General features: G+C 34.6%; 2 protein-coding genes across 5 annotated transcripts in view; one reads left to right on the forward strand and one right to left on the reverse strand.

The window, feature by feature from the left end:
* Positions 1 to 19457, reverse strand: part of LOC143725517 (polycomb protein SCMH1) — a 45051-nt gene extending 25594 nt beyond the window's left edge. The window contains exons 1-5 of the mRNA XM_077217986.1: positions 19365 to 19457; positions 7093 to 7163; positions 6009 to 6077; positions 3731 to 3807; positions 706 to 940 (exon numbers count right to left, since the gene is read on the reverse strand). Of these exons, the coding sequence (XP_077074101.1) occupies positions 706 to 940; positions 3731 to 3807; positions 6009 to 6077; positions 7093 to 7123 (412 nt within the window). The 5' untranslated portion in view covers positions 7124 to 7163; positions 19365 to 19457. The remainder of the gene's footprint in view (positions 1 to 705; positions 941 to 3730; positions 3808 to 6008; positions 6078 to 7092; positions 7164 to 19364) is intronic.
* A 3351-nt stretch (positions 19458 to 22808) lies between these two features.
* LOC143725511 (cyclin-dependent kinase-like 5) overlaps positions 22809 to 25477 on the forward strand; it is an 83757-nt gene continuing 81088 nt past the window's right edge. For all 4 annotated transcript variants that reach the window (XR_013198239.1, XM_077217970.1, XM_077217971.1 and 1 more), the window contains exon 1: positions 22809 to 22923. The gene's annotated coding sequence lies outside the window, so the exon portion shown is untranslated. The remainder of the gene's footprint in view (positions 22924 to 25477) is intronic.

Below are 25477 nucleotides of genomic sequence, written 5' to 3' on the forward strand. Positions count from 1 at the left end.
ATAAAATATTTAAAAAAACTTTTTATTTGAGTAAGCTGTGAAGTCAACATTTCTCATTTTCATTTAAAATTAAAGTTGTAACTTTTGAGCAATCAAAAATAAATGGAGGTGGGATTGCAGTGTGAGAACAACAACAGTTGTGTTGTTTATTAAACTTATATGCATGTCAAATATGCATACGTGATGTGTGAGTTATGTCAGTAGATTAGTGATGTGTGAGCTTTTACTACACAGTAACAATTACTACAACAAAATACAAAAAAACATTCAAATAAGTTGAAATAAAGCGTTAACAGAAATAAAATAGAATATAAAAAAGACAATTTTTTTCTCATTTTCGCTTAAAGTTAAGTAATAAAATTACTAAAAATAAAATCAAAAGTTATAAAAACTACATAGACATAATAAAAAAAACTAATACACAACAAAATTACAACAACTTTAACTCAAATGAAAATGTAAAATATAGTACAAACTAGTTTAAAATATTAATAAATGCTAGGATAGTATAGTAATAATACTAAAATGACACTGGAGAGTTATTAAGCTTTGGTAATGAAAAGAGACTGACTGCCCCTCCAAAAACGGGCCTTATGGAAATGACATGTAGTCAAATCAGCAGTCATATTTGCCCACTTGTTTGTCTCATATTAAATATCAACTCTACTGTGATCCGCCGTGGAAGGGAAGTGACATCAGCCGTACCCAGTGGCGGTTGCAGCATGTCTCCGTTCTTCTCGCAGGTTCCGATTGGCTGGATGTCGGCGGAGTCGACCAATCGCCAGAAGTCGTTGGTGTTGTCGCTGCCGTCCAGACGTAGGCGGAGCCTCACGCCCATCAGGCCCATCACCGTGGCGATGCAGGTGGAGGTGGAGTTACGAGGGTCCCGGGCCTCCAGCTTCATCCCCGCCTTGAAGTCGTTTGAGGGAGGAAACTGAGACTGGGAACACAAACTCAACGTTAACATCCCAAAGAGGGGTTTGGATTTGAATTAACCTGACATTTATGAAGTCATTGACCCGAAAAAAAAAACGCATTTTTGAAACAGCCTTTATACTAAATATTTAAAAATTCTATTAAAAAAAGGTTTGCATATGTGTTTTTTAGTTGAGCATCATGTTGGAAACATCTAGAAAAAAAGGGTCTGGATAATCAACAAACTCAACATAAATATCCGAAGACACTTAACCCTGTAAAGCCTGACGTTTATGAAGAAATTGACTGAAAAAAATCTGATTTTTGAAACAGCTTTTACACAAGATATTTAAAAATTCGGTCCCACTTCATATTTAGTGGCTTTAAGTACTATGTACTTACATTGAAATTAATACTTTGATACAGTGGACTTAATGTCGACATACATGGTTTTTACATTGTACTAATATTTTGAAAATACCTGCATGTAATTACAGCTGTAATTACACTGTTGACCTTCGCTTACACCTTAACCCACACTTAAACCTCACCTGTCCCTAACCTTACCCGTATCACACCTCAACAGCAGCACAAGTGTTTTACAATACATCAACACAATAAGTACATTGTACTTATTTTTTGCTGTAAGTAGATAGTACTTAAAGCCACTTAATATAAAGTGGGACCAAAAATTCTATAAAAAAGGTTTGCATGTGTGTTTTTTAGTTCAGCATCATGTTGGAAACATAAAAAAACAGTGTCTGGATAATCAACACTCAACATTAACACCCAAAGACAATTAACCCTTTAAAGCCTGACATTTATGAAGTTATTAACCTGAAAAAAAGTTCGCATTATTGAAACAGCCTTTACACAAAATATTTAAAAAGTTTGCATATGTGTTTTTGGTTGAGCATCATGATGGAAACATCAGGCTTTTATGGCTCATTTAGTATGATATAATTAGAATATGAAGGAAAAATCAGCTTAGTTTTATTCAGACGCCCGAAAATGAGCAAAAATATGCAATTTGCTGCAGATGCTGATATTAATATGGGCATGAAATGTGATGAAGTTCTGATGATTGTAATGTAAATCAATGAGATTTTTATAACAGTATAACAGACTACTGACATAAAATGCATATACATATCAATATATACAAATAATGTCTAATTAAGATGATATTTAAATGCTTAGTTTCATGATCAAAGCTCTGTGGTTTTAAAATATATAATGTAAGGCAGTACTATGATGTTTGAGAGTTGAACAAATAAACCTTCCTTAAAAGCCTTATGATCATATATTATATATTTCATGATTTTTCAACAATGTAAGAATAATCAAGAAAACCGAAGTTGCTTCAGTCCAGTAAGTTCATCTTGAAATATTACTTACAATATAAAGGTTATTCTTACATTTACTTCATAAAAATAGATTTCGCAGCATAAAGAGACAAGCTGAAGGTGGATGTTTGTACAATTATACTAAAAGTTTTACTTGCTAAAAAAAGTCTAAACAATCAATCAGACGACAGAAGGACTATAGGAGATAGAGATACACGAAATATATCGGCCACCATATCGGTATCGGCCAACATATGGTCATTTTAATGTTATCGTTATCGGCCCAATAAAAAAATTAGGCCGATATATATTAAAGCAGATAATATTTCCTTCAACTGAGACACTTTAGATGTGCACTGTCCAACATGATGGTTTTAAATTGCTTGAAATGATATTGAAATCACTTCAGAAAGGAAAATTCAGTAAGACGGGCGTACACAGTGCGATTTTTGCTATTTTACGAGCTCGCAGATGTTCGGGTGGACATCGGTGATGCTCGCATGGTCATGGCTCGCAGCGTGTGAGAGGAATTACGAGCCGAGCATGTTACGAGCACCTCCCGACATCCTGATAATTTTTAAACATGTTTAAAAAATTCGGGTAGTTGGCCCGGTATTCACCAGCGTATAGGCTGTCCCCTATTGCCAAATCATACACAACCACGTCACAGGCTAGATCGATGGAGCTATAGCTCAGTGGCAGCAACCATACAGTGTGCGCATACACTGTCTCACACACACACACACACACACACACACACACACACACACACACACACACACACACACACACACACACACACTCTCTCTCTCTCTCTCTCTCTCTCTCTGTTGTTTATGTTGAAAGGAATGGCTACTGTTCTCTGCTTTTCAACAAATCATTTGCACACACATTTCTGCCATTTTTCTATCTGAAGCTATAGTTGCTTGCAACATTGAAAGCTCTGGTCTCTGTGTTTAGCACGAAAGCTCGCGTGATTGCCGCCGGCTCGGGTTAAAAATCATGTAGGACAGTCGCGCCGTGTACCAGCTTCTTTGACGCGATTATCAAGTTAACTGACTCGTAACGTGTGCAATATCTCACGACCTCCCGAGTGTCCGAAGCACAAGTCTGTATCGGCTACATAAAATTATAATGAGAACATCATAATTGTGTGTTTGGGACATGGATTTTAAATGGTGAGACTTTTGTTTTTGTAATAAGGCTCTCAAAAATGATATAAAATTTGGATTTAGATTTTTTGGCCAATATATCGTTTTTCAAACCAAATTAATTATCGGTTATCTGTATCGGCCAAAATGTTCATATCGGTGCATCACTAATTAGGAGATCATGTACAATTCAATAACGTTTATCAGTCCTATTTGTGTATCAAATATGATACAGTAGGCTTTATGGGGTTAATGTGACTTCTATGTACAGAACGAACAGAAACGTGTCTTCAAATGGGCCAGTGATGTCACTCTGACCTGTCTGAAGCAGCTGGGGGGGGCGGGAACTGATGAGGTCTCCTTTAAATACTCCTCCCACGAGAAGGACTCGGTCACTGCAGCAGAGAAACACACACATCATCATTATCATCACCATCAACATCATCAATCACCACCATCATCATCATCATCATCATCATCACCATCATCATCATCACTATCATCACCATCATCACCACCATCATAATCACCATCACCACCACCATCAACATCATCACAATCATCATCATCACCATCATCACCATCATCATTACCACCATCATCATCATCACAATCATCATCATCACCACCACCATCATTATCATCCTCACTATCATCACCATCATCACCACCATCATAATCACCATCACCACCACCATCAACATCATCACAATCATCATCATCACCATCATCACCATCATCATTACCACCATCATCATCATCACAATCATCATCATCACCACCACCATCATTATCATCCTCACTATCATCACCATCACCATCATCATCACTATCACAATCATCATCACCATCATTATCATCATCACCGTCACCATCATCATCACTATCACAATCATCATCACCATCATCATCACCATCATCATCATCATCATCATCATCATCATCACCACTATCACCATCATCATCACCATCACCACCATCATCATCACCATCATCACCATCATCATCACATCACAATCATCATCATCACCATCATCACAATCATCATCACCACCATCATTATCATCCTCACCACCATTATCATCATCACTATCATCACCATCATCACCACCATCATCATAACCATCACCACCATCATCATCATCACAATCATCATCATCATCACCACCATCATCACCATCATCATCACTATCGCAATCATCATCACCATCATCACCATCATCATCACTATCACAATCATCACCATCATCATCATCATCACTATCACCATCATCATCACCATCATCATCATCATCATCATCACCATCATCATCACTATCACAATCATCATCACCATCATCATCATCATCATCATCAGCCTCACCATCATCACCACCATCATCATCACCATCACCACCATCACCATCATCACAATCATCATCACCACCACCATCATTATCATCCTCACTATCATCACCATCATCATCACCATCATCATCACTATCACAATCATCATCATCATCATCACCATCATAATCATCATCATCACTATCACCATCGTCATCACCATCATCATCACTATCACCATCATCATCACCATCATCATCATCACCATCATCATCATCACCATCATCATCACTATCACCATCATCGTCGTCATCATCATCATCACCATTATCATCATCATCATCATCACTATCACAATCATCATCACCATAGATTTGATGATTCCATCATCATCATCATCATCATCATCACCATCACCATCACCATCATCACCACTATCACCATCATCACCATCATCGTCATCATCACCATAATCATCATCATCATCATCATCATCATCATAACCATCACCACCATCATCACCATCATCATCACTATCACAATCATCATCACCATAATCATCATCACCATCAATCATCACCATCATCACCACCATCATCATGACCATCATCATCACCATCACCATCATCATCACTATCACCATCATCATCAACATCACCATCATCATCGTCACTATCACCATCATCATCACCATCATCATCATCACCATCATCATCATCACCATCATCATCATTATCAGCAATCCAACCGTCTCTATTGACTTTGTACTGCGAGAAGCTTCCTCCTCGTCATTTCTGACTTTTAACAAAAAACTAAACAAAAATTGGATACGCAACGTATCATATTACTCTGAGAAATAACTTACACCCACTGGAGAGGAACATTTGGATATTTGACTTACCAGTGACAAAATGTTTACTGCACATGTAGTGTATTTTTAGTGCATACTGAGTGTCAGGATCCCACAATTTACACATTCGTTCCAGCCTTGAATCCACTTTTATGTCCTTAAACGCTTGTTTTCTGGGGTTGACAGCTTATAAAAACTGAGTTCTGGGTTTTTTAGCTTGTCTGTTATACACCCTGTCACACATCAGCTTTTAGATATTGTTTTGTTTTTTGTTATAAGTCAGAAATGACAAGGCGGAAGCTTTATGCAATACAAAGTCAATGGAGACGGTTGGATTATTTTCAGATTATGACGCGTGTCACTCCGTCTCTATGCTGATCTCCTGTCAGACTCAGAGTGTGTGTGTGTGTGTGTCGTTACCTTTGACTGGTCCAGGACCTGTGAGAGACATACTCCTGCTCGCTTTATCCTTCTTACTGTCTTTGTGATCTGCAGAAGAACGACACCGATCTCATGTAGAACATTTCTGATTATAATCTTTTTGAAAATTAATTATTGAGTGGTTTTCAGCGTGCTGGTAACACTTTACAGTGAGGTCTCATTTGTTAAGTAAGCAATAAGGTACGAGAGGCTGTACCTTTATAAAATTGTTACCACACAATACAAATATTAAAGCCAAAAAACATGCACCATGCAACTTTCATTAAATAAAATTACTAAAAGTCTTCCTTCCGCTGGAAAAAATAGTCCCACCCTGACCGTGAAATGCAACAGAAGTTACATACATTATTTCGCCAATAGATGGGACAAACACTGTCTTTATGAGTGAGTCAGTCAGTAGAGAAGACTTTTTTACTGAAAGGACTGAAACTTGTGAAAATGGACAAGCAAGACGCAACTGACAATTAACTAGTGTGTCGCGCACGGAAAACCCCATAACTGATAAAAGAAACAAGATATAGCAGCGGACATTCAAACTGATATTTTATTAAGAATATTGGACTGACCTGAAGGAAAATGCAATATCTACTGTAAAAGCAGGTACACTTACTTACTCGATCTCTCATAAAACTGTATATAAGCTTCAACGAACAGACATATGTTTACGTTGCTAAGAGTGGTTGCTAGGGGTGTTGTGTAGTGATACATGTAACCAATTGGGTGAAGCGGTCATAGCCGTGTTTTATCGTGAATAAAACACAGCTATTGACCAATCAGAACCAAGGACTGGAAGTAACCGTTTTATAACATTAGTTATAAGTTATAGTTATAGGCTGTTGAATGCTTGAATCTGATTGGCTGACGAACGTTTTAAGGTGTGCAATTATTTTTAGGGAAACACACGGCTAAAGTAGTTCCAGCCAGGTCTTGACTGCATTACAGTTCCATTTCACTTCGCCACATGATTTCAGTTGTTTCAAAGGTCCTTACAGCCGACAACAGCAAAATAACCAAAACCCACAACGACACTGACCAAGCAAATAAATATGTGTGTGTGTTTTACCTTTCAGTAGCGTTCGGCCCATGTTGACCATTAACTCTGGTGAGATTCCTGAAGAGATCCGAGCACTCGACCTGAGAGAGACACACACAAACACATGCAGATTTGTCAAATGGACATATTTGGTTACTTGTGGCGTGTTTTTAAAATGCTATGTGAAGTTAAAAGTAGTTAAAAATCAAGTGAGATGCATTTCAAACAGTAGTTGAATTCACAAACAATGCACAGAGTTTAAAGGTTGAATTTCTCCAATATTAGGATTTTTTTTATTATATTGCAATTTATAAATGGGTCATGAAGCATAAATAGTACTTTGAATTCTTTTAAATCATTAATACTACCAAAATACCACACATTTGATATGCTCACCAAGGCTGCATTTATTCAATCAAAAATACAGTAAAATTGTGAAATATTATTCTAATGTAAAACAGCTGTTTTCTGTGTGATTATATAGTTAAGTGTAATTTATTCCTGTGATCAAAGCTGAATTTTCCACATCATTACTCCAGTCTTCAGTGTCACATGATCCTTCAGAAATCAGTATAATATGATGATTTGCAGCTCAAGAAACATTTATGATTATTATCAATGTTGAAATATGGTGCTTTATATTTAGGTAGAAGCCATTATAAACAACCATTCAAACATTTGGGGTAAGATTAAAAAAAATATAAAAATTCAATACTTTTATTGAGCCAGTTCGCATCAAACTGATAAAAAGTGACAATCAACATTGTATAACATTACAAAAGATTCTTTTTCAAATAAATACTGTTCTGTTTTCATATTAGGCTGATTTCAGAAGGATCACGTGACACTGAAGGCTGAAACTTCACTATATATATATATATATATATATATATATATATATATATATATATATATATATTTTTTTTTTTTATACATAAGAAATTATCCACTTTGGATGTCACTTTTGGCCACAACTGTAGCTTAATCTTTAGTAGCTTTAGTAAAAATGCATAAACGCCATTTTTATGTTCCTGTTTTTAACAGGTAAAAGATTAAGATCTTGCACATTCTCAGTTTCACGTGTGTGAGCGTCACACTTCTCTCAAATGAGACATGAAACACACACACACAAACACATACACACACACTCTCTGCTGAATGCCGTCTTGTTCAAGAGCGAAACTTCCCACAGCACACAAACACACTCTTCCTGTCTAAAGCAAAGAAATGAATCCCCCGAACTGAGCGAAGCGGATCATTCCTGTCATGAATATGACGACAATCAAGTGTCTTATTAGATTAGAAATTGAATCCACATGCTGGCAGACAATTATAGACAGAACAAATGAGTTCCTTATTTATGTCAAGCAATTAAGAGTTCATTCCGCTTTGGTCTCATGTGAGCTTCTCGTTCTGTCATTCATTTGCTCTTTCTGCCGTCATAATCGCTCTCTTTCACTCCGACTCTTCGCTGATGTCGTGAGAGGTTTCACTCCTGAGTCTCCCAGGCCACAGAATAATCACTATCTCTCTAAACTAAAACTAAAACCATTAAAAACACTCTCAAATCTTCAAACTAAATAACCACTAACTGAAATAAAATAAAATATTTATAAAAAAAACTTAAACTTATTTTATTACAGCTAGCTGCCTAAGGCAGCATTTCTAATTTTCGTTTAGTTGAATTACTAAAATAAATAAAATAAAATAAAAGTTAAAAAACTGACTACAAATTTAACTATAAATTTAACCTAAATTCACATGAAAACTACATATAAAATTTAAATTAAAAAAATATATATATATATAATTATAGTATGATATTAAAATAACCTTTTCATTACTTCAAATAAATAAAATATATAAAAAGTAAAATAAAGTAAATAAAAAACTATATAGATAGACATTAAAAACAAATAAAAGTGACAAAAACACAACAAGATGACTAAAAATGTAACTTAAATTCACAAAAAAATTAAATTAAATTAAAAATATTCATACAAAACTACTCTAATAAATAAAACTCAAATAAACTTAAACTTGAATAAAAACTATAGACATTAAAAAAGTCTAATAATGACAAAACAAACAAAATTACTAAAACTTTAAAAAAGGAAAAAAAATCTAATTCAAAATATTAACAAAAAATATAATAATAGTTCATCAATGATCCTAAAATACTGTCTCGGACAGACAAAGGGAAAGAGTTTGCAGTGTTTTGTTTCAGTCCCTCAGTCAGGGTTAATAAAAACAGATGAAGTTTAAATGCTTTCTAAAAATCACGAGCTCCAATGTTGTTTTCATCAGGGAAAAAGTCATTTTACAAGCTACTTTAAAGACTTCTGGAGAAGAACTAGTCACTGGACTTGACAAAGTTTGTGAGATTCATGAGATTTGTGTGAGACACTGAAGATGACGCTCTCAGGACAGTATTTGATTTAGGATTTACCCTCAAACGAAAACTACACTGAAAAAAAACAAGTAAAATCTACTTAACTAAGTCATGTAAAAATTAACAAAGAGAATAAGAACATTGAGAGTTTGTTGAGTAATTTCTACTTATTCATTTGAAGTTTTTACTTTGAAATACTCGGTTTTTAAGTACATTATACTCACTCTTTGTTTGTAAATTTTCCTCAAACAATGTAGCTCTGAATTAAGCCGTGCTTTTAAAGTGCACTGGTTACTTAGAAAAATTTATTGTTACACTTTGTAAGACAACAATCATAGTTTTTGAGTATGAATGGGTCATTTTGTGAAGAAAATGAACTCCAGATGTCATAAACCACAAAAGCAACAATTAAACAGTATAAATACTACTAGAAAATAGTTGAAATGCAACCTTAATAATTATTCATGCCATAGTACATGATGGGAACACCAGTATCAGAAAGTTGACTAGGTTTTACTCAACATAAACAATTCCAAGTAAAAAATACATATAAGTTGAAGCTTTAATTTCTACAAGATTGAACTAAGTACTAATAAAGAATTTTCTGTTTTTTAAATTCTTGCCTGAATTCTTGTTTTCAATGTAGAAAAAAGTCACATTTGTTACATTTTTATTAGTGTAAAAAACAAAGTACTTTATCCTTCATCCGAACACAATGGATCTATTGGAACGATTTACATTAAAAAAAATGCAAATAATCAATTCACTGCACAAATGTATGTAACATGGCAATGTCCTAAAGTTAGGGAAAATTTAATTCAATGTCACAATTACAATAAAAAACTAATTCTACACACAAATTACAAAGAACCTTGTTTTGCTTTTATTAAATGCAACTATAATAAAGAATAAACTATTTGTTGATAAACAAATCAATAGGCAAATGACTCCAATATTAGTCTGACACTGACTTATTTCAGTTATTTTGCATCAGGATGATGAACTTACCGTCAAATGATAGTTTGTGAAAAACAAAAAATATAGCGCTGCAAAACCTTTGTTGAATTATCTTGATTAACTGGACAGAAATCAGATAAAAAGCTCCTAAACCTAACATAAGGAGTCACTATATTCCTGCAATGTTCTTAATAATCAAATATTCTGTTGATCATTTGTTCAAATATTTTGATAAAAATAATTAAAAAAGCACCTAAAACTAACAAAAATCATCTGTAAATCCTTCAAACAAAAACTGCATGTAACAATTTATATTAAAAAATTGTTTAGTTTAACGGTTATCTGAAAATTCAATTCACCACATCAGTTTGTGTAAAACTGTCCAATATACATTTACAATTGAATTCAACGTACAATTCCTTTTATGAACATATTACAAATTTTTAATCTTAGCACACACTCAATGCATTAATTAGATTTAACATCAAATATTTTAAATCAATTGATCAATTGTTTTTTTTTTTTTTTTTTTTTTTTTTTTTTTTTTTTTTTTTATTTATTTTTTTTTATTTTTATTTAACAATCAGGCATACATACAAACAAACCAACATAGTGCAGTAGTGAGCAATCTTGTAAATCCATACTTCCAGCAGTGACAAGAGTGATTTAAGTGTTTAAGTGTGTATGTGTGCGGGTGTGAGTGTGGTTATGTGTATGTGTGTGTATGCGTAAACAAAGTAACCGTTTATTATGTATTACCATTGTTATTACCATCACCATCCCACTTCCCACTACCACCATATTGCCAATATTGTGTTGGTAGATTTTTTACTTCCATCCTTCCTCCTATGTAATAATTGCCATTGTCAATCCTGCATAAAATACGACATAATAAGATAATATAATATAAGATAATATAATATAACCTTCCCCCTCATCTCATCAGTCCATATCTTTTCCTATTTTTTTTTTAATTTTTAATTTTTTTTTTTTTGTGTTATGTGTGTTATGTGCAATGTCTAAGGTGCATTAAAATAGGGAGTACAGTGCGAGAGTGTCTCAAATTGGGACAGAGATGCTGTCCCGTTGAAACCACTTCTCGCCTGTCTAGCCTGCCTTGGTGTTTGTGAGGTTTTTCCATATATCCTTAATCCTTCTTTTTTTTTTTTTTTTTTTTTTTTTTTCATTCTATGTTGTGGTGCATTAAAAACCCATGAAGAGATAAGGGGGAAGTTATTGCACTAGTGATGACAATGATATCTAATTCTAAAACAGCATTGACAATGGCAATATTGATGATGATAATAATAATAATAATATTAATAATAATAATAAATGACAATGATGATGGCAGTGGTGATCATAACGGTAAGAGCAAAAGACAGCAACAACAGTAGTTACAACAATGGAGAAAAAAAAAAAAAAAAAAAAAAAAATGAAATTAGTAATCATAACAGTAACAGTAAAGATAGCAATAACAATGATGACAGAAACAAGTTTAAACAACTAATATGAATATTCGTGGGTTGAGTAAGAAGGTGAGAGAAGTCAGAGTTGAAAACAGAGAAAGGATTCATAGCTGTAAGAGGTCAGAAAGTGTTGGACGGCAGGGATCAGTTTCAGATGTGTTATTATGAAGGGGAGATGCGAGTTCCATTGCCATGAAGTCTGTTATAAGATTTTTCCAGATGTTAATGTGTAATTTATTTCTGGTTTTCCAGTTCATGAGGATAGTTTTCTTGGCGATGGCTAGAGCTGTGAGGAGTATTTTAGAGTTTATGGTTTTATCAGTTATTATTGTGAGGTCCCCCAGCAAGCAAAGGGAAGGCGACATTGGGATGTGGCAGCCAACTATAGTTGATAGTGCCTGTGTGACCTCTTCCCAAAAGTGTTTGATTGGAGTGCAGTGCCAGGTTGCATGAATGTATGTATCTGTAGAATTTTGATTGCAATGTGTGCAAATTTCTGATGTGAATCCCATTTTAGCTAATCTATTGCCCGTGTAATGCGTTCTGTGAAGTATTTTGTATTGTATTAACTGAAGATTCGAATTTTTGGACATGTGATAGATGTTTTTACAGATTTGGGTCCAGAAGTTGGCATCAGGGGCTATTGATAGATCGTTTTCCCATTTTATTGTTGGTAAGTATATGGTCTGAAGTTGATTTGAGATCATTTTGTATATTTTAGAGAGAAGTTTCTTTGGAGAGGAAATGTTGACCAAGTCTGATATTGCCGGTGGAAGTTCTAAATTTGTGTCTCTGATGTTTATTTTTGTCAGAACAGAAGATTTGAGTTGTAGGTATTTTAAAAATTCGTTGTTCCCGATGCCATACTCCTGGGCCAGTTCCGGAAATGGTCTAAATGTGTTAGCTTTGAAAATATGCTTAATGTGGGTGATACCCTTTTCCGCCCATGTGTGAAAGTTCAATGTTTTTTTATTGCTTATAAAGTCACGGTTGTTCCACAGTGGGGTGAGGTTAGATGGAGCTAATGTAGAATTAGTGATTTGGTGAAATTTCCACCAGGCTGTCAGAGTGGTGGCTATAGTTACTGCCTTAAAACATGTGTGTTGTTTAATTGATTTGGTGAGGAATGGTATGTCAGCTATATTTAATTCTTTGCATAATGATTGTTCTATATCTAGCCATACAATATCAGATTGGGTGGGGCGAATCCATTTGTATATGTATTGCAGTTGGTTAGCCATTGAGTAATATTGGAAATTTGGTGCTTCTAGTCCTCCTTGAACCTTACTTTTTTGAAGTGTAGTGAGTTTTATCCTTGGCGTTTTATTTTTCCAGTAGAAGCGAGTTATAATGGAGTCTAGTGATTTAAACCAGGTGAGTGTGGGGTGGGTTGGAATCATTGAGAATAGGTAATTAATTTTCGGTAAAATCGTCATTTTTATTGCTGCTATCCTGCCGATTATGGAGATTGGGAGATTGAGCCATCTGAGCAAGTCGTCTTCTATTTTTTTTAGCAATGGTGTGAAGTTGAGTGTTACCAACTCTGACAGTCTGGAGGAAATCTTAATGCCTAAGTAAGTGATGTGATCTTGACAAATAGGTATTGGTGATTGCTGGGGAGCCACATCCCATTTGGTTTTATGTAAAGGGAGGGTGGAAGATTTATTCCAGTTTATTGCATAATCGGATATTTTTGAGAAGGACTGAATTGTTTTAATTATTTCTTGAGTAGATGTTAGGGGTTCTTGTATATATAGTAGGATATCATCTGCATAGAGTGAGATTTTATGTGTTTGTTGTGGTGTTTCAATACCTTTGATTGCTGGGTTTTGACGGATAGCTGCTGCTAAAGGTTCAATAAAAATGGTGAATAGGGATGGAGAGAGTGGACATCCCTGCCTCGTTCCCCTGTGCAGTGTGAAGCTTTGTGATGTTAGTCCGTTCGTTGTTACTGTGGCCGATGGTGATGTGTATAAAATCTTGATCCAGTTAATAAACGACTCTCCAAAGCCGAATTTTTGTAACGTGGTGAATAAAAATTTCCAGTTGACCCTATCGAAAGCTTTTTCGGCGTCTAATGTGGTAATGAGAGTATCTTTCTGTTGTACTGATGAGTAGTGCATTAAGTTGTATAATCTGCGGGTATTATTAGATGCATGTCTACCTTTTATGAAGCCGGTCTGATCAGGATGGATTATATACGGTATAATTTGTTCAATTCTATGGGCTAGTGCTTTGCTAATAATTTTTATGTCGACATTCATAAGTGAGATAGGACGATAGTTGGATGTGAAGGTGTGGTCTTTGTTAGGTTTAGGGATGAGTGATATAAGTGCTGTATTCATGTGGGAAGGGAATTTTGCGTTATGTTTTATGTCTGTTATTGTTCTGCTAAATAGTGGGTATAAAGTTGACCAAAAATGTTCATAGAACTCAGCAGGGAAGCCATCCGGACCTGGTGCTTTATTATTTTGCATGCTTTTCAATGCGGAATGAAGTTCTTTTTCAGTGATTGGTGATTCTAGTGTGTTTATTTGTTCCATGTTGAGTTTTGGTAGAATGGTGTTATCGAGGAATTGGGTTATGTCTTCTTGGTTTGGATCAAGATCAGATGAGTATAATTTTGTATAGTAATCTTGAAATATCTTGTTTATTTCAACTGGTGAGTTGGTTAGCTTCCCTGCCGAGTTTCTGATGGAGGTTATGGCTGTTCTTTCTTTATTTCTTTTAATTTGACTGGCTAAATATTTTCCGGATTTATTGCTATGGTGAAAAGTTTCTTGACGGAGCCTGTGAATCAGAAACTGGTTTCTTTTGTTTATTATTTCATTGAGCAATATTTTTTTTTCTCTAATTTCTTTATAGATGCTTTCTGATTGATTATTTGCATGTAAAATTTCTAATTCTTTTATTCTTTCTTCCAGTTGGGTTTCTCTTTCTCTGTCCTTTTTTTTTTTATGTACTGAATATGAAATAATTTTCCCCCGTAAAACTACTTTCCATGTTTCCCAGAGTAGCGATGCTGATGACTTTGGAGAGTCATTTATTTCAAGGAAGGATGTCCACTCTCTCTTGAAGTAGCTGTCAAATTCTGGATCTTTCAAGAGTGATGTATTAAAACGCCATCTGGTGGGGTGCTTTTGTATTGCAGATAGGTTCCATGTTAGAGTTACCGCAGAGTGGTCGCTAATAATGATCGGATGTATTTTGGTTTCTAAAATATTTGGTATGATTGAATTACTGGTTAGAAAGAAATCAATGCGGGAGTAGGTTTGGTGGACATTAGAATAAAAGGTGTATTCTCTGGCAAGTGGGTGTTGTAGCCTCCAACCATCGCAAAGACCAAAATCACTCATGAACTGTTTTATTGTTTTGGAAGATTGCCCAGATTTTCCTGTGTGTTTTGACCTGTCAAGTGATGGATTGATTACAGTGTTATAGTCTCCCCCTATAATTATTGGACCGTTAGAAATGTTTGAAAGAGAAGAGAAGAAATTTACAAAGAAGGAGGAATCATCAGAGTTTGGCCCATAAATGTTGCCAATTGTAATTGGATTATTATTGATTGAAATGTTAATAATGATAAAACGGCCTTCAGGATCTGAAATGGTTGTATGGTGGTTAAACTGTATTTTTTTGTTTATTAAGATGCATACTCCTCTTTGTTTTGAATTATAGTGGGAGGAAAAACAGTGGTTAAAATGTGTAGTTTTTAAGCTGTTCTGTGTATATTGAGAGAGGTGTGTTTCCTGTATTAGACATATATCCGCTTGTGTATTTTTTAGGTAATTTAAAACTTTATTTTTTTTTGTTTGTGAACCAACACCACGAATATTCCAAGTTATGAATTTCAATTGCATGAACCTATTATGTATATTTCATAGTTACCTTGTGTGAATATAAGTCTGTGTGTGTGGATGTGAATGTGGTTGAGTGTGTGTGTGTGTGTGTGTGTGTGTGTGTGTGTGTGTGTGTGTGTGTGTGTGTGTGTGTGTGTGTGTGTAAATCTATAACAACAAATGACAAATAAAACAGGGATACCTATAAACAACAAATACAGAACATATAAACAGTGAGCAAGGCTATTTAGGTGCATTTAGAATACAATGTGCGTGTGTGGTGCAATTGGGTTAATGAAAGAATATGAAGATTATGAATTGACTATAAATTGAGCATAAACGGATTGGAAATGTTACATTGCTATTTTCAATTATTAGTAAAGCCAGGGAGTAGTGTCTTTGTCTCTAAATAATTGTCCATCAATATATAATTTGTCCACTGTGATGATTGCTTTTTTACCTTGATTGATCATTGTCCTACGGATGGGGAAAAGTAGCTTACGTCTGCGGATGATTTCTTGTGGATATTGATCGTTGAGTCCGTAATGAGTCCCTTTGAGCTGTCGTCCTTGTCGCTGTACCAGTACTTTTTGTTTGAAGTGTTCAAATTTGGCGATGATGGGGCGGGAACGGGTGGAGTTGATGTGTTTCTGTCCTAAACGGTGAACGCGATGGAAAGTGATGTGCTCTACAGTCTCTGGTGAAAGTTTGAGCTGGTTGATCAGGAAGTCCTTAACAGATTTTTCGGGGTCCTCGGTGGATGATTCAGGGATGCCGGAGAAGATTAGATTGTCTCTCATACTGCGTGACTGTATATCCAGGATGGTTTCTTGCATGGCTTTGTTCTCAGCGGTGACGGAGGTAAGTTGACTGTTTACTGTTGAGAGTTTTGTAGTGAGTGTGTCCACGGAGCTTTTCAGTGATTTGTTTTCTTCAGTGAGCGAATCGACTTGTTGTTGACTGTATTCCAGGCTGTGGCGGAGGTTTTGAAATTCTTTGTGCAGTACTTCGATTAGTGAGAGTCTAGATTCCAGGTTAGCTAAGCGCTCGTTGATTGATAAGAGTACGTCGGAACAGCAGTTTGTTTTGATCGGCGTGGAAGCTGGTGATGTTGGTGACGGCGGTGAATCGGTTGATAAGGGTGAATCCGAGGTGCGTGGTTTTTTGGCTTTGCTTGATCGGCCCATTTGTTTTAATCAATTAATTGATCAATTGTTTTAATCAATTAATTGTTTTGCAGTTTTATAAATCATTTATTAAATACTGAAAATAAGGCAAATTACATATTATATTGAATTACATTAAATATAAAAAATTGCTAACAGTAAAAAAAATACTATTAACTTTATAACTATATAAAGCACAAGTTATCGAGATGAACAAACCTCTCTCTGATTTATCTACAAAGAGTTTTCATAACATATTCCAGCACTTCCCAAGGCATCACATTAATTAAACATTTCATCCATAAATTTAATATTCCAGCAGCCAGATCTGCCCTCTTATTCACCTGACAAAATCCAGAAATCATTCAAAGACAAAAGCTTTGTTTAATAATTTCATTTCAGCAAACTGCTTCAATGACGTGGCTCAAAAGTGACAGACAGGTGGGCGGGGCTTATTGGCTAATGCAGGTGTCATTTGTGTGGTGGGAGGGGCTTATTGGCTAATGTAGGAGTCATTTGTGTTGTGGGTGGGGATTATTGGCTAATGCAGGTGTCATTTGTGTGGTGGGAGGGGCTTATTGGCTAATGTAGGAGTCATTTGTGTTGTGGGCGGGGCTTATTGGCTGATGCAGGTGTCAGTTGTGTTGTGGGCAGGGCTTATTAGCTAATGCAGGTGTCATTAGGCGTGGTGGGTGGGGTTTATCTGAGTTTCTCTAGCTTTTCATAATTTACAAAAAACACGCTCTCAGCACTCCTTTCATTTCCAGGTTTGATTTCAAGCAGTTTGCATCATACAGCATGTGTTCCTGCCTCAGTAAGAAACAATAGCTCTCTCTCTGTTCACCATCAGAAGCGCTCTCCATCTTTGAACATGAGACTAAATGAGTGTTATATTCAACACAAACAACCTCCACCTGAACAGAATATTCATTACAGCTGACACAGACAAAATACTAAAGAGAAATTTACATCACAAACAAACATCTGCACAAGCCCATTATCTCACATAAATAACATTTTACAGTGATGTTACTAAATTAAACGTTTCATCTACGAACCAATGTTTAATCTATTAACCACTAAAAACTCACAGTTTCTTACACGGTTTGAAGGAAATCCAATGGTGATTTATTATTTATTTAGCGGTTTTTTTTAAACCAAAATACAGTTATACAACAGTGAAACCATAATAAATGATTATTTGATCTCTTATGGTAAATTTTTGACACACAAAAAATAATTATGCTACATTTTGAGGAACAAAAACACTAATAATAGAGAAGAACTTTAACCAGGATTAATACTTTTAAAATTTGTAAAAAAAATATTTCAATATTATTACATGTCAAAAATATATATAAGTAATAACATTATATTTATTATAATTACAAACAAAAAAATAAATAAAAGGATAACATATATAACATTTTATTATTGCATATAGTGCTATAATATATTTTATTGTATCTAGAAACAAATAATATCAAATATCAGCCGATATATCCTATCAACCCGATAAGAAAATTAGGCTGATATATTAAAGGAGACAAATAATAGATTATTTCCTCCAGCTGAGAAAATTCTGATGAATATTATCTGCCAATATATTGATTATTGGCTTTTCAAATATAAAGAATTATCCATTATGGAATCGGCTAAAATTTTCCCTATTGGAGCATCCCTGCTATGTATAGTAATTAATAAGTAACAAATACACTCATTGTCAAATAGTTTTTCACCTCGTTTCACATGAAAATTCATCATAGCTTAGATAACAGTTAAGTATGAAAACATTTAGTATCAGAACCACATACATTTAAAACAATGAACAGAATTAAAGTTTAAAAAGTATTTTTTCCAATTTTACCCTTACTCAGCCAGTACCATGAAACTAAGATATCTGATTTATAACTTAGTATTAAATTATTACCATATTCATTTTTCAAGGTATTTATATGGAACTTCAAATAATAGCATAGTAAAAACATGGTAATTCTGTGGTTCTTTTTAGTACATCATGTTAGCGTAAACTTTGTAAATGTTATATGTAGTTTGAACTGTGAAAGTAAGGAGATATATCCATTACCGACACGAAAATAAGATAAATAATGAATCTGAGATTGAATGATCGCTATCTGAGTGTTTATACGCCTGAGATTGACATCTGAAATAAAGGAAACGTCATCAGCGATGACGACACACCACTGATCATACACATCATCAACATCATAATGATCAATAGCAACGAAACACAAAACAAACACATGTTATTTTATCAGTCCCGCTCGGATCCACAAATACTTCTGATATAACAACATGAATAATCGCCACCATCACAGAAAGAGTTGAACATCAGGCAAAACAAAAGCCTAAATCATCACATACAGACTTCAAAAAGGCTCATATTTGTCATGTAACATAACGATCAAGCACATAACGTATGGAAGAAAATAAAATAAGTGTAGAAATGTCGACCAACCTTCGCAAATTTGTCGAAATGTAGTCAGAATTCAGCACTTTTCACAGCTCTCTGTCGCCATGTTTGAGGTCCGAACTGCGCATGCGCAGAACCAGACCAGCGTTGCGCGATCGCTTTCTCATACGCACACGTTTATTCTGGACATTATGAAAGCCTTTCATTGAGTTTTTACTATTAATTTAATGTTAAGTCTGGTTTGAATTACGCTTATTATAATTATTTAATAATAATAACACATTAGGCTATTTAATTAATAAGCCAATAATTATACAGTTAGCCTATAAATAATAGGCTACCATGATCCTTTTGTCAGTCTAAGATTTCACATAGCCTAATTATATGGGTTTTTTAATCAACTATTTTATTAAGTGTGTTTTTTGTCAACTATTGATAATCAAATAGGGTTGATTTATTTGTTGTTTATCAGTAAGCTGCGGTTTATCCGATGTGGTGTGTGATATCAGGCTGTCTGGACTAGTTGTGGTGTGTGTGTATCTCTCTGACATTATAAGATATAAAGAAGACTAATACAACAGGACTTATAACAGATCGCACTTATCGGGACTTCATCGGGTGGATGTGATGTAGCCTACAGTGTGTGGACTTAGAAACAACTAATCGTTGACTTTAAGAGACAATTGAGTTGTAAAGGTCAAGATGCTCATTCCCATTATCTATTCAGAAGAAAATAATCATCTTAACCTTTACATTCAAAACTGTACATATATCGTCTGTGCCTCTGTGGAAGTCTAAGGACCAAAAAATGTTCGTCCAATCAAAAAGTTACTTTTAAAAAAGTTGGGAAAAGTTACCTTTAAAAGTAATGCATTACAATATTGTTACTCCCTAAAAAAGTTCCTTTTTTACTCCTTGTATTACTTTTTCTCACCTGCGCTGGGCTTCCTTGTAGTGTTTTAATAGCACCCTTCCTCACCAAAAGTGAAATGAATAAGCCTCAGGCTGAAAGAAATGTAAATCCATGCCTATAGATGGCGCAGTTTAAAATAATAAAAGAAAATCTTTTAGCGGTTCTGCCATTCTGGATTGAAGAAGAATAGGATCCAGGAGAAGAAAGTTCAACACGCTTACTTCGGCAATACACTTTTCTTTCTTTCTTTTTTTATGAAACACAAATGTCGCTCATCTAAAATCATTTTTGCTTATTTTGATTATCAAAGGTCAGCACCAAAGACATTGGTTAATAAAGTGAGATTAAATAGGCTACATATATGTATAGCTATAATTTAACATTTAATTATTGCAGATTTCCTTAATATTCTGGTATTGCATTTCACTGCTTTTAGTAATTTTGTGTACTGAATCTGTTTTTTTTGTGTAAGTGAGATGAGTAGGCTAAATTTACATTTATTCTAAAACTTCAATAACTATCATTTATACAGCGAAAAACGACGCCTGTGAACTCATGATTTCTCTCAACATTGGGACAGGAGAGCTTTCAGTCAATAAATTGAAAAGCAAAGTTGCATGACTTATTTGAAAAAGTAACTCAGATATTTTGCTGTAAATTTAAAAGTAATGCTTTAACTTGAAAAAAGTAATCTGATTACGTAACTCAAGTTACTTGTAATGCGCAACCCCCACCACATGTCTATATCCCACAATTCAACTTGATTGTGATGTTACAGCTTATCTGTAATGTATGATTTTTGTATTAAAAATCAAGTTTGTAAGGTTGTTTATACTGTTTATGTCTATGTGGTGTTTTTAATATGCTTTAAGACAAACCATGTGTAAATTCATAAGTCGACAGCATTGGTGAGTATTTTCTGCTTAAAACTGCAGTGAACCAAAGACAGTCTCAAAAACACGCTTTGAAATCGCTGATGTTTCTGACGTCACAAACTACCGTGTAACCAATCAGATCAACGCGTGATCGTCAACGAGTGGATCTTGGAGCTGAGTGAGTGAGTGGAGGCGGGGCTCATTTGCATATTCATAGAACAACGTATACTAAATGAGGGAAGGGAGTAGAGATACATTCAAGCTATTTTAAGCCATGAATCATTTTTTTTTCAAGGAAAAACACATTTAAATATGTAATTTTGCTGATCAAAGATGAGTTTAATAATTGACTACAAGGGGACTTTAATTATGTTGAGATTTAATCGCATAGTACTTGTATGTTCACAGTCAACAACAGCTCAAATACCATAGGATTTATATATATTTTCTCCAACAACTTATATGCATTTAGAATGGTGCATAAAACAAATTGTAAGTAAACATAAGTAAGAGTCGTGGCTTTGGAGACGCTCATGCTTTCAAAGCTAGCTTGCTATTGCTATAGTCTCTGCTCAAAATTCTGTGTAGACACGTAAAAGCCACACTTTCTGACCCACTTCAGTCCGTAGTTTCAACGTATACAGTTGTAAATGCTATGTAAATGCATTCATGCATGTAAAAGTCTGTGTAAAAACCTTGAAATGCCACTTCAGAAGTGCTTCTGTTCCACTAAAACTGATCTAGGCTAATCCATTCTGAATGTTTCCAATCTTTTATTTTATTATTTTTTTCTTCCAAAACCAGATGCTGAAACAGACTGGATTTAAAATAGCATCATAGTCAAAGGCCAAAAATGAAAGTAGATTAAAACTCTTAAAATCTAACATTTACTAAAAATAGTTATTATAGCCTATTTTAAGTCCAGTATTAATCTACACATCTGTGAATGACAGAAAAAGCATTGTATTTCTACAAACGTTTTAGTTTTTTAATACAACGTTTCAAATTATTTCATCTTTCCATCCTTTTCATCTCTGAAAATAATCGCTGTCCTCCCTATATCCACTAGGTGGTGTGAGTGATTTGATCTGAAGGCGCAAATACATAAACAGGTGGAATTTATGACTTCCCAAAATCATATAAACCAGTGCTTTCAATGTATGTGTCATGCATTTAAAAAAAAAACTAAAATAATTATATATAAGTTTGGAGTAATGATGCTGAAAATTCAGCTTTGATCACATAGGAGAAAATTACATTTTAACATATATTCACATAGACAAATTTGACAAACAGGTTTATGTATAGGATCCTATTGTATATACATATATATTAACTTACAAATTCAATGAAATGTGAAAACCCCTAAATAAAACCTCTAAATAAATATATTGTATTATATTATATTACATTATATTGCATTACATTCATTATATTACATTACATTAAATTATATCACATTATATTAGTCTATATTATATTATATTACATTATACTATATTATATTATATTGCATTACATTCATTATATTACATTATATTATATTATATTATATTATATTATATTATATTATATTATATTACAGCGGTTCCGTTCTTTGATGCCACTGTTTGCCACGCCCACATCGAGTTACTGGTCTCCTGATTGGTGAATATCCCACAAAGGGGCGTGTCTGCCACTAGCGTCAATCATTGGAATCGTCTCCACTGACGCCAGTCTGAAACTGTTGCTGTTGTCGCGGGTGGGTTGAGGTTCACATACATCAGCTCGTTTGAGGATGTGAGTGTTTTATACCGCGTCCTGGTCTCCGGAACGCGTAAGTAAACACGACTCGTTTTTCTGATTGCCTTTGATTTATTATTATTATTTGAGTGGTATCATGCGTGGTTTGACTGCAGCACTTTGACATGCTGTTGTTGTACTGCGGCTCTGAGAGTGTTGTGGTATTCTGTGTCATAATTACAGTCTGTCAGGGCTGATGTGGGTGAAGTGCGTGGTACAGATCCGTGTTTCTATGTGCGTGTGACTCCCACGCAACGCGAACCCGCTCAATGCGACGCAGAGACGCAGAAACACACGCAAACCGCGAGCTGGAACACGAGATGCGTGACTGAGTCTGGCAGTGCATACATGACCGCTGCATTAATCACATATGCACATATGAGCACGTCAACACATCGGTACTGTCATATTTACACTCGTAAATCACTGTTATACTGCTGTTGCATGTCATTTTACTCCAGAACAGGGTGTTTTCTCAATTATTGGTTCTTAAATACTCCTAAAACACTCTCACAAGTTAAGGGAATTTGTACAGTACACTCTTAAAAATAATATTGGCATCTATGGATTCATGAACAATCTTTAAAGGGATAGTTCACCCAAAATGCTTTAATGTGAATTAAAAGCCTGAATTAAATTTAAAATTTTCTTCAAAACAGGGTATTTTTTTTTCAATTAAATGCACCTAAAACACTCTCACAAGTTAAGTAAATTTGTTTACTACAGTACACTATTAAAAATAATGCTTCATTAATGGCGTCTGGACCCATGAACAATCTTTAAAGCGATAGTTCATCCGAAAATGTTTACATGTGATTAAAAGCCTAAGTTAAATCTGTTCATCATATAAAGCAATTGAGTTTCTTCAGAAAATTGAGTACGTAACCGTTCAATTCATACGTGCTAGTTTTACAATCTCTTTATTAACTTTTTTTGAAGCATTAAAGTGGTAGTTGCGTAGCTGTCAATGAGAGTCTTATGGGTTTGGAACGAGTACATAACGACAGAACTTTCATTTTTGGGTGAAAAATCATCCATAGAATCTTTCCATTCCACAAAAGGTTCTTTATATTGGAAAGTGGTTCTATTAAAATGTTCTTCACACAATTGTTCACTAAAACGTTCCTTTATGAACCAAAAAAAGGTTCTTCTCTTGCATTACAGCAAAAAAAATCTTTATTTTTTTTAAGAGTGTAACAATGTCCATCAGTGAACATACATGAATCATTTTCATTTAAAAGATTTCTAACTCTAACACAATACATGATTTGGTGAAAATGTCTCTGTTTAGAAAGATATATTTTGATGGAAATTACATTTTAAACACTTTTTGCATTTCCGTCTTGATAAGACTATTTTCATAGATAGTATTTTATGTAGCCTAAATGCACATAATTAAATAAAATTTTCACTTTTTTTGCATAATTTGACAAAAGTACAGCTCAGGAAATTCAAGATCTGGATTGGATGAGGGTTAAACAATAAAAATCTCCAGATAATAGGCATTTGATGGTTAGAAGTTTACAAGACAGTTTTAATGTGAACTTTACATCACAAAAATAAAAAAGCTATCCACTGGGACTTAAAAGTGACCCATGTTTAAAAAACAAACAAACAAACACTTTTTAATATCTATACTGTAACTCAAATCTGACATAGTTACACATTTGTCTACTAGAAATTACAGTTGTGTTGTAATCTACTACTGCTCTAAATGGAGTAATGAAAGATTAGCTGTTCCATTTAGTGCAATGACATTTCTAGTATTATACAGGGTAAAGTTTGACGCTTGCAACGCACAGGTCTTGGGTTCGATTCCCAGGTCTTGCATGAACTTGACAAAATGTTTACCATGAAAGCAATGAAAGTTTTACCACATCCTGACAGTTTCTTCTCATGCATGACAGTGATTTAATAAATGTAGCTTGTTTGTAACTGGTGTTATGATTGAGTTAATGGGTATTCGATGTCTGATGAAGATCTTGAGAAGCTTTTGCCTTCATCATCATGAGTGTTCAGTTTTTGAGGTCACGATGACCTTGTTTACATGGAAAAGGACAGAAATCATCGTTTCTCTTCAGCTCTTTGAGAATAATTCTCTGTTACAGGCCAAAACTGCAGGGTTTTTATGTAAAAAAAAACCATCTTATTTGCATTAAGTTAAAGGTGAAGTGTCAGTGTTGAAATACTTTCTTGTATCCCAGCTTAATATGCAACCATTCGTAGGTCGATTCCACTGAAAGTGCTTTCAAATCTCTTTGTTTGAGCATCACGACCTGCCCGAAACATTAGTTATTGACTCAACCAATGGCATGGGTTTAGGGGCGGGACTATCCGTTTGGCAGACCAATGGCAGATAAGGGGAGTGTCCAGGAAACCTGTTTGAAACGGTCATCGTTTTTTTTTAAAGCTTTAAAATGCAACGTTTAGGCAGTAAAATAAACCGTTCTCAAACATTAAAACATGCTTTAACACAAATAAAGAAATGGACGATGCACACACTCATTGTTTCTGTTCAGAAATGCAAATGATTTCAGAAGGTCGTCATTATATTCAGTTCAGAAGGTGTTTATAGTATCAGCAGTCTC

The sequence above is a fragment of the Siphateles boraxobius genome, unplaced genomic scaffold (genome assembly GCF_051911475.1).
Source record: "Siphateles boraxobius isolate OS27281-9 unplaced genomic scaffold, OSU_SipBor_1 77, whole genome shotgun sequence".
Taxonomy (NCBI): domain Eukaryota; kingdom Metazoa; phylum Chordata; class Actinopteri; order Cypriniformes; family Leuciscidae; genus Siphateles; species Siphateles boraxobius.